The sequence below is a fragment of the Condylura cristata genome, unplaced genomic scaffold (genome assembly GCF_000260355.1).
Source record: "Condylura cristata isolate star-nosed mole 26May11 unplaced genomic scaffold, ConCri1.0 scaffold00025, whole genome shotgun sequence".
NCBI lineage: Eukaryota > Metazoa > Chordata > Mammalia > Eulipotyphla > Talpidae > Condylura > Condylura cristata.
The window spans coordinates 24,925,386-24,936,591 of NW_004567126.1; the positions used below are offsets into that span (position 1 = coordinate 24,925,386).

The 11,206-nt window shown below is 37.7% G+C and overlaps 1 protein-coding gene across 1 annotated transcript in view; it reads left to right on the forward strand.

Moving 5' to 3' along the window:
• BTG4 (B-cell translocation gene 4) overlaps positions 1-825 on the forward strand; it is a 3,051-nt gene extending 2,226 nt beyond the window's left edge. Inside the window, exon 4 of the mRNA XM_004688848.1 lies at positions 646-825. Coding sequence (XP_004688905.1) covers positions 646-825 — 180 coding nt within the window. The remainder of the gene's footprint in view (positions 1-645) is intronic.
• The last annotated feature ends 10,381 nt before the right edge of the window (positions 826-11,206 follow it).

An 11,206-nucleotide genomic window follows, 5' to 3' on the forward strand; every position in this document is an offset into this window, starting at 1 on the left:
TTCTCAGTGCAGTGCTTTAACCCGCTGCGCCACCAGGGAGGGCCTATTAAGTGAATTTTAAACATCTAAATTGATTTCATGGTGGCCCACTCCTGGTGGCCACACTGATCTAGGGAGACTCTCTGACACTTTGTAGGTATATGTGTGTTTGTATGTTTTCTTAAGTCAGTCATTTAAGTGAAAGTGGTTTACAGAAAAGCCTTCCATGTAGAGATCAGATTTTTGTAAGTTATATTCTAGAGTAATGCTTTCAAAATGTGACCTGAAAGTCATCTGTTCTCAGTCATCTGGGATGTCTGAAGTGGATATTTTTAGACTTTAGCCTAAGACAGGCAGTTTTGTGTTTGGTAGTGAGGTAGGATGAGGCAGGGAAGAATCCAAAAATATATACATATTTGGATAACTGTGTTTTCAAATATTTTAATGGGAGTAAATAATGTTGTTAGAAAATGTGACTTATTTTATGACCCCTAAAATCTAGCCAACTTCCCAAAAAGGATCAGCTATTTTGATTTGTATTCATTTGTACTTTCTGTGCTCTTGAAGCATAGGCTTAATAATGTCTAAGGTATTTATTTTGAATTTGGTCTTAAAAGTTAACTTTTAGTTTAAACAGGATCTTGATGCTCCCTTTTTCCTCCCCAGGTTGAAAATTTGAAACAGCCCTTTCAATCTTGGTTCCAGATCCCCCGCAAAAAGAATATGGTGGATGGCCAGAAGGGTCTTCTAGGAAATGCTTACCATGTGTTGCATAAGAATCCTAGGAGCCCTCGGCCTGTGTTCCGCAGGGTGGACAGATACCACTGGGTCAACACCAACCGATAATGCAGTGGCTGGACGCCAAGGCAGGTAGAGCTCAGAGGAGCCACTTTCTTTAAAAAGAATGAGTCTGACCTTTAGAGGTCCTTGACAAAGCAGAAAAAAAATACACAGTAAGGACTAGGGCTTTTGATCTTCTCACACAGAATATGATGATTTTAGCTGACTTTTTAAATTTATAATGGAATTTTATGTAACACTAATGAATGCATCTAATACAGCAATAGAGTGGCGATATTGACTTGTAATAAGACTTAATGATTTATGAAAAGTAAGAGTTTAAATAAACATGCTGTGTTTTTAAATCCCTTTCTAGTTCGAATTGTTGCAAGAAAGTTTTTAAAAGTTTGTGTTTCTTAATTGGCCATTTAAAAAAAAAGGCCCTGTGTTTTGGGAAGAATGATTTTCATAGTATTTTGGTTGCAGTTTTATTACCTGCCGACTCTGTTCTATTTCACAAGATCAGTAAGAACTTGTACTTTTAAGAGTAATTAATTTTTTTTTTACATTTCCTTGTGTGTCTTCCAACTTTGGTTTATTTGTAAATCTCTTAGTAGACTTACTAATTATGACCTTTTATAAATGACACATACATTACAAAGAATTCAAGCTAAGCAGAAAAAAAGGAATAAAAAAGGGGAAAAAAATCACTGAAACTGACATTAAGTGGTGACCATCTTCCCTGTCATCCTCTGCTCATACACAGATGTAAGAGTTGATGCACAGTTTAATATGAGAACCATATTAAGTAAGTAGCAGAAGCTACTTCTTAAGTATTTGGATTTAATTTTAGTTGCTCTTAGCAAAACAAAGAAACCTAAAGAGAAATATGAGAAATATGCAATTATCTTTTTTTTTTTAATCACAATGTCTTTTATTTTCTAAAAATTGGTCTAGGTTAAAACAAAATAAAGCAAGACTAGGAGATTGAAACAGACTTTAAACTCTCCCCGCCCGGTCCCCCCCCACAACTTTATACATGGTCCCCCCACACAACTTTATACATTACTGATTATTTCAATGCATGCTGCAGACATAGCAGTATTGTTTTTTTTTCCTTGTATCTTATTTCCAATGTCATTTTTAATGTGGAGGTTTAACATTAAATTCTATCTTGAAACAATTATTCCTGTAGTTGTTTTGCCTTACAAGCTCTGCATTTAAACTAATTTAATGCTCATCAGTAATTTTATCTGTAGGTGAAATCTATTTAATTGATCTTTGATTAGTTGAGTATCATTGTTAAGCAGCTTCTTCACAAGTGGCTTAGGTTGGGTTGTGTGCATGTGTGTATTTTTGTGTCGAGACCATCTCTGTCGTTGCATACTTAAAGGATAACTTGGCTGAGTATTAAAATTTTAGGTCATGCTGTCTTTCCTTTACAACTTCATGGATCTCACAGTAATGTAATGTTTTTGATATTATGTGTTACTGCACAGAAACCGGAGGCCATTTTACTTTCCCCAACTCCTTGCCACTCTCATGTACATTTATTCTTTTTTTAGGTGACTTCCTGCCTGTGTGAAAAATCCTTTCACTATACTTGCTGTCTATGTCACACTTGCTTTGCATTATTTTTTTCCAGAAACTGTGTTCTTTCTGGTATACAGATTTAATTTCACTAAGTAATCCTCCACAATATTACCTTTGAATACTTTGCATTTCTTTTTCATTTCAGGGTATCAACTGGCTCATTTTGTCTGTCAGAACTATATCTCTGACTCTTCAATAGGTCTCATTTTTTTTAAAACAATGATTACCTTAAGACTTTCTTGTATTAGCTTGATTCTCATTGCTGTCCAGTCTTTCATGTTTTTACCTTATTTACTGGTTTCATAATGATGTTATTTTGGGTTTCAATTGCTAACTTTTCCTGTGGTGTTATTCACATGTAAAATTTGCTGGACTGAAAAATGAAATTTATTTTCTAATACTTCAAAGGATTTTTGCTAAAATACTTATGAAGGATATTTGTCTATCGTTTTTCTGTGCTTTTAGCTTAAAGGTAATATAAATCTATACAACATATATTACAAATACTCCATAAATTTGGAGACCATCCATCCTCTTCTATTTTCTGGAAAAGATTAGTACAATTGGTGTTAATTTTTTAAAAAAAATGTTTAGTAATATTACATAGTGAAGACTTCTGGGCCTGGAGATTTCTTCTTTTAAAATCATGAATTCCGTTTCCTTAATTATAGGATTATAATCTATTTTATATTGGATAAATTGTGATAGTTTGTTTTTGAAGAAATGGTCCTTTGGAACTACATGCATTAAATTTATGTGTGTAGAGTTGTACTTAATGTTTAATTAATAACCTTTTGATGTATGCAGAATTCATAGTGATAGTTCTCTGTGTTCATTCCTGATGTTGGCAACTTGTGTTTTTACTTTTTTATTGTCCGTATTACTAGAAGCTTGTTAATTTTCTTAACCTTTCAAAAGAAAAGAGTTTTTTTCCCCTACTTCTCAGTTTCCTTGATTTCTGCTATTTATTTTTGAGCTACAGTTTGCTTTGAATTTATTTTGTTCTATTTTCTAGATTCTTGAGGTCAGAAATAAGACTGTCAGTTTGAAACTTCTTTTTTTGTAATGTATTTACTACATGCTATAAATGTTGCATTTAGCGTTGCTTTAGCTGTGTCACATGGACTTGATCTGTCAACTTTTCATTATCATTCTGTTCACTGTACCTTTTAAATATTCCTGAGATGATTGATTCGATGCATGGATTGTTTAGCAGTGTGTCACCTATTTCCTACAAGTGTTTGGAGATTTACCTTCCAAATAGCTGTATTTTTCTGTTGATTTCCAATTAGATTCTGTTCCGTTGGGGAGATTGCTTTATGTTTTCAATTCTTTTAAATTTGTTGAGATTTATTCTATGTCCCAGGGTATGGTTTACCCCAACACACATTTATTGGGCACTTGAAAAAAATGTGTGTATGTGTCTGTGACTTAGAGGGTGTACTCTGTAAATGCTCATTAGTACTGTTGACATATAGTGTTGAGTTATTATATGTCCTGGCTGTTTTTCTGTTTGTATTATAAATCGTTGAGAGAGGGGCGTTAAATCTCCAATTATAATTATTTGTCTTTTTCTTTTAATTCTATCACTGTTTTACATGTGGTGCAGTTCTGTTTTGTATAGATACATTTAGGGCTGGTAGCTTGTCTTGGCAAAGTGACATTTTTGATCTTTGATAATTGACTTTGCCCTGATATAATTATCTGGTAGTGATAGAGCTCATAAGTCTTTTTTTCCATTTCTTTGCCTTGAATAGCTGTTACTTGGACTTACTTCATTTTATTTTTTAGAATTTCATTTTGACTTGGGGTCTTGTTAAAAACTTGTAGCTGATTTTCATTGGTGCAGTACCAATGTTTGGGTGTGGGAAGTGGAGAGAAGGGAGCTGCTTTGGGCATGAAAGTCTCTGTGTCCCAGTTGGCTTCTATTGAAGGGGTTCTTCATATCTGCTGAGCAGGACTAGGAGTTCCAGCTCCCCACATGGTTTCTGCTAACACTCTGAGGGTGGCCTTGGTACCGCCCTGCAATAGTGAAAGTCCATACTGCCAATGACCTCCCCCTTACTGCTCTAAAGGAGGTGGTGGTGAGAACGCATCGCTGTTCTACATGTTCTACATGACAGTCCAGATTGCCATTGTGGTCTCTACTGACAGTAGGGGCTGGAGGAAGGTTTGTTATGGCCCTATGGGATTCCATTTCTCTGCTCATTCTCCACTAACAGCACCCCACTAACAGCACCCCAGAATGACGTGGGTGGCTTGTCAGAGCCTGGCAAAGGTACGCATCTAGGTTCCTCACTCAGCTTTTGCTCTATGAGTGGGGCCATTTTTTTTCCTGCAGTGTTTGACATGAAGAAAGCAGTTATGGTTTAAAGGTTTTCTGTTTGGCTAGGTTGCCCCTTTCTAGTCCTTTGGCTGAAGAGTGCAGACTTTGGGGAGGTTTTGGTTTGTGTAAGTGTATAAATGTTGGGAACTTCATTTCCAAGCTTGGGATATGAAGTAAAAAGAAAATAGGAGGAGGAGGGAAAAATAAGCCTATTTCCTCTTTCTGGAAGCAGAAGTTAGTGTGCCACTTTTGAAATAAGTTCTTAACGCAATAAAGTAAGATCTGTTGGCAAGGGTCCTCTTTGTTAATAGTTTGTAAAATATGGCTTCTATATTTGTTGATGTTTTATCCTTTTTCTTGTCAGTGGGCTGATATATGTGTATATGTGCATATACACAAGCTAATTCCTCAAAGATAACTAGCATCTCAACATTTAACGTGAAACTTGCTATCATCTGAACATCAATAAACACACATAATGCAGTGGGAAGGAGAACATATCCTCACTTTGTAATCTGTGGTATTTCCATTAAAAAGCATGTGCTTACTAAAAGCCTGTAGCTGTTAGTGTATTAATGGAATTAGATGGAAAGCCCAAGAAATCAGCCAGGAAGTTAATAGGATCATGTTTCATTAGGTGCCTTGCTGAGCCAAGAAAGAGTATAGAAGAAAGATCTTTAACTTTTGCATGACTTTTTCTTTGCCACCCCTTTCAGAGCCCCTGGGCCCTTGGCTTTATCTTAAACAATTTTGTGTTTCTGGCTTAATTAATCTTCACTTTGCTTTCTGGGAAATACGTTTTATAATTTATGTGAATGGCTAAAGATCTTGAGGACATATATTGAGAATTTGTCATGTCACACTAAGATTTACCTTCTCAAAGCACTGGAGAACTGTTTAATCTAATGAAATTAATATTCATTAGCTTGGGGGAGGGGTGTGATTTAAGAATTCCCAGTTCATGGAGGAGGCAGGGGAACAGTTGCTTCATAGTTCATTTTTATGGGCAACTACCATTTTATTGGTGTCTGTGCTATGAAGGCAGCAGGTGATTTTAAGTGAGATAGCAACTAATGAAACAGTTAAAAGCTTGACACATTTGGCCTTCACTTTACCTGAAGGCTAATTTGCTAATCTAATGACAAACAGACTGTTCAAGATGACTAAATGATAAACCTTTAGGAGCAAAGAAATGAGAACTCAATGTCAGTGTAAAATGGGAGAATTGGGGAATTAGCTGTGATGAGTTGATTGTGAGAAGATTTTATTTATGGCTTGATTTCTAGAACTCTATTAAAACTGAATTGTAAATCTTGTGATGTTTGTTTTATTTTTGCTTAAGTAACTTACCATTAATATTTTGCTCCTTAATTAAGAGATTAAGTGGATATCTCTTAATTAAGACAAAAGACCCGCAGGGCTTAAAATGGCAGCTATGAGTGGACACTGAATTTGTTATGATTAGTTAACTTTCATTATCTGCCCACATAATGTTTGCTAGTAAAATTTCCTTTACTAGCCTGTTTCCCCTGCTTAAGTGATTCCATAGCACTTATTAACATTGAAAAATCCCTTCTACTACTCATCTTCGAGCACAATAAAGGGAATTACTTATCTGAGAAACAGCTTGGATGCTAGCATTGTGTTTGAAATCAGAGTAGATCTATGACTTGAGTTTGTATTATTTTTTTGTTGTTTATTTATATTGATGTTTTTGTTGTCTCTCCCCTGATCAGCATTCAAATTCATCCCCAGCCTTCAGTGAGATAACTGCTTATCTCTGAGTGTTCAGTTAGTGCCTCCTATCTCTCATATAGTATCATCTTAGATCACCAAAATATAGATATATAAAATTGTCACTGAGTCACATGAAGTATAAGTTAGCAGTCTGACAAATGATCTACAAATTTTATGTATCTAGTAGAAGTATTTTTAATGAACATTTTAATAAGACATACAGGCTAATGTCGTTTAGTTACAGAGAAAATGTTAACATGTTCTTTACATTCTGTGCCGAATAATCACCCCTCTTATGCTACATATCCACCCAAAATTATAATACATGTTGATGTAATTTGTTTTTTAAATTAAAATATTTCTCTTAGCTTCATCAGATGTGTTGACATGTTTCATACTTTCATCATACAGACTGAAATGACATCATTTTTCTTTGTAGATCTAAAGGCAAATTAGAAAAATTTTTTATATAAAAAGATTATTTGCAGGATGATGAAAAAATAGTTGCAGAATAAAATCCTACAAGTCAACAAAAAATAGGTGGAACATGGAAAACAGATAAGTAACTTGAAGAGGAGAGGATATTGAAAGATGCTCCATTCCATGGGTCATCTAGAAATGCAATCTGAAACACATATCTAAAAGTTCTGAATAAAATGAGGTGGCAAATATTAGGTGCTGATAAAGAGGGACAGCATCCCAAACGCTCATCTATTGCTGGGTACTCTGCCCTCTTCCACCTGGGTGAACTAGGCAAGTCTGAGTTTCAATTTCTGTTCTCTAGGCTTAACACTTTCCCTGTCTGAAGGCAGAGGGATCACCTTTGATCTCTCGGGTCCTTTCTCACTCTGAGATCTAAGTTCCCCATCTGTTGGTATTGGGGAACTCTTAAATTGACTGTTGTAACCTATTCATGCCACCATCAATTTCAGTTTCTTTATTCTGACATGTTCAATTGTAAACGTGGCCCCAAACACATTAAAGAGTGCTGAGTACAATTTTAATGTTTTAGATAAGGGAATCTCACCATATCTTCATCCGCAAATTGACCTTTTGGGACTTGCTGCTCTGCAGCGAGGATGCTTTTCAGGAAATGTTCCATGTTGGTGAAGAGGAGAAGATCTTTGTTTTTCTTAATATACTGTGGAAAGTGTGGAGGACAGAGTTAATGCCTTTGCTTCCATTTCTTTTAAACATCACTGGATCTTCTTGGCCAGAATTCAGGCCTGAGGGTATGATCTACAATTCTGCTTTTAGAATAAAATGAAGCCTCTTCTGAGATGATGGTTGGCAAAGAACTAACATTCCAGCTCCAGAACTATCTTTGTATTGGCAATTAAAAAAAAATTTAACTTGTAAGCCCCCACTTCCCCACCTTTAAGTTAAGAATAAAAATATTCTCTGCCTTATAAGACCATGTAGCACGACTAAATAAGAGGCTGAATGTAAATCTCTTAGCAGAACATCTGGTATGTGGCAAGTGTGCAATGAATGTTTGCTTTCATCTGCCTTATAGTTAGCTCTGGTAGATTGCAGTGTTTGTAGTATGTGACATTAGTGTCCATGTAAGTATTGATTTGTTAACATAGTAAATGCATGGACAAGCTACTTTGAGCCAGGCACATAACTACATTAGGAAATAAAGTGAACATCGCTGCCCTCATGGAACTTAAATCCTGGCAGGGAAATCAAAGTAATAAACAACAAGTGTAAGAAGTCATGTAGTATGATACAGGAGAAAGAACTGAGTAAGGAAGAGCTGATAATGGAGCAAAGAACTTTGCAGATTCAGACAGACCAGTCACAGGCTTCCCTGGGAAGGGATCACTTGAACAAAGACACGAGGAGTCTTTTTACTTAAGGAGTCAGACATATTCTGTTTACACCAGAGTTTCTGAATCTCAAGATTACTCATATTTGAATGGGTAAGTTGTATTGTAGGGTGTTTAGCAGGCTTTCTAGCCTCTACCCATGAGTTGAGCCTGGATCAGGATTGCCAAAAATATTTCCAGACATTTTCAGGTGTTCTTCAGGGGACAAAAATTGCTCATGGTTGAACAACACTGCCTTAGAGGAAGGAACATTGTAGGCAGAGAATCCTTATAAGGGGACTGTGTCAGGTGCATTTGAAGAACAGCACAGGGGAAACTGTGGTTGGAGTTGAGTGAGTGGGGTGGGGGAGTGAAAAGGAGATGAAGATGCATCAGACATGGGGGCTAGGCTTATTTGGCTTTGACTGTGAGTGAAATCTAGAGGTACCACAGGATTGTGGACAGATTGGGTATTTATTTTAAATGCAACACTGACTACTATGTTGAACATAGACTGGAGAGAGGCAAGGGAAGACCAGTCAGTAAGTAGTAAAGTAAGAGGTGATGTTTTGCACCAGGCTGGTGGCAGTGTTGGTGATGACAAATGCCAGTGCTGAGAATTCAGGATCTGGGTACACGCTGAAAGAACCAAAGATTTCTTCATAGATTGGTTGTGGGGTATATGGAACAGAGACAGCGCTTTCCAGGAAGATTCAGTCTCAAAAAAACTGGAGCAGTTGAGTTGTCATTAGCTGGTATAGGGAAGGTTTCAGATGGAGCAGGTTTGGCACAAAGAAAAGTTTTTGTTGAAGTCAAGATACATATTGGGCATTCAAGTGCAGATGGTTGGTGAGCAGTTAAATAGGTGAGATGGGTTAGAGGGTTGGGTTGGGGCTGGATTTAATCCCATATAGTTGAGATTTAAAGCTGGAAGACTGGGCGTATCCCTAAGGGGAATGACTACAAACAGGGAGAGAAACAGGCCTAAATTCTGGTCTTTTAAGAGGTGAAGGAGAAGAGGTTGGATTAACCTCTAATTGAGAAAAAATAGACAGAAAACCAGATGAGGCTGGTGTCCTGAGAGCCAAGTGAAGATAAAATAGTGAGGAGGACAAAGTGATCAGTATGTCGAATGCTGCTGCTGGATAAGGACAGAGAACAGACCTTGCTCTTTGACTCGCAGGAAGTAGAGTGATCAGAATTCTGTGGTATCAACCACCATACCAGAAATCTCTGACTCAGTAACTTAAGGAGATGTGATTACAGGGGATGTGTGTGGAACATTTTCTTAGACATCAAGAGTTCTAGAATTTAGAACATATATTGCTTCATGATTTGGGGCAAACTGCTTAATCTCTTCTTAAATACAGTACAACTAAAAATATGTATGCTGCCCATTTTGTAGGATTGTTGGGTAGATCAAGTGGATATTCTCTGAAAGAATATATAACACACATATATATGTTCTTTGAAATTTATAAAGTTCTATGTAAATCACGAAAATGATAAGCTCTTGTTTATAACTTAAGAGTAAAGTGAACTTTAATGGAAGATGACTTTTGAAGATCACAGGTTTTAAAGATTATAGTTAAAAAGCTGTGATGGGGGCCCTCCCTCGTGGAGCAACAGGTTAGAGCGCAGCACTGCAACCTGGCTGCAGCCACTTCAGTGCAAGCTCAATCCCTGCGGCTGGGAGGTGATCCACGTGGCAGGGCAGACCTCTCCTGTCCTGCCTACTGCTCCCTTCAGCAGTGTACTTTGTAGATCTACCTGTTCTGCCCCCCACTCTGTCTCTGGTGTATCCACTCACTGCCCCTGCTCCTCTGGCCTGTACCCCAGTTTTGTATGCATAAGTAAATCAATCTTTAAAAAGCTGTGATGATAGTATTTTCATAAAAAATACTTTAAATAACACCTCAGGCTTTTACAGGAAGGAACACACTGGGGGTTTGAGTCTGTTTGATACTGGTTAGTCATCTAAATCTGGTCTCTGAATCATAGTTTCATAGATGTTATTCTGCTTACTTTTTGATAATGTGCTAGTGGGGCATGAAGTAACTGTGGAGTCTCAGTGGCAACCCTTGTGGTTCATTGGCAGAAGGCCCCTGTTGCTCTGCGGAATTTAGGAGTTAAAAAATATTAACGGGGCCCTCCCTGGTGGCGCAGCGGGTTAAAGCACTGCACTGAGAATCTAAAGCCGCTTCCACATGAGTTCGATTCCCGCCTGCCCCGGAGGTGACCACATGGCGAGGCAGACCTCTCCTGACCCGCCCGCTGCTCCCCTCAGCAGTGTACTTCGTCGATCTGCCTTTTCTGCTCCCTGCTCTGTCTCTGGTGAATCCTCTCACCCTCCGCATCTCTGGCTTGTACCCCAGTTCTGTACGAATAAATAAATAAATCTTTAAAAAAAAAATATTAACGTACATAGTTTGAGAAGCAGACAAGTGTTAAGGCAGTGTGCCACCATGAGAGGCCAGACTCTCACAACGGTCATACATACTCTGTGGCCAGTTTTCATTAAGACCATGTATGATGCAAGTTAATGTCAGTTACCTCTTCCAGTGACTCTGGTGCCAAGGAAGTCTCTCGCTTGTTTTCAATGAGTTTGGAGAGAAGGTCTTTTCCTCTTTCAGAGATGGGCTTCTCTTCTAGCAGAAGAGCACTAATGCTTTGGTCCAGTTTTCTGTCCCAGGAAATGGCTGACATTTGCAGTGTGGTAGAGAATGCTTCACTGAAATAGGCCTTCAATCCCTGGTCAAACAAAGAGCAGAGCGGGGACAAGGTGTAGGTCAGTATAGCTGTTGGAAATAGCTATTAAAGATGTAATAGTCGACAACAGTGAGTCTAGGGGTTTAGCGCTTTGCTTGCCCTCACCATGGGCTATTGAATTACATTTGTAATTCGGGTGAGGTTTATGTGTTGACAAATACTCCCAGAAGCTGTGATCATGCTTTCATAGGAAGACTACTTCACTCCAAAG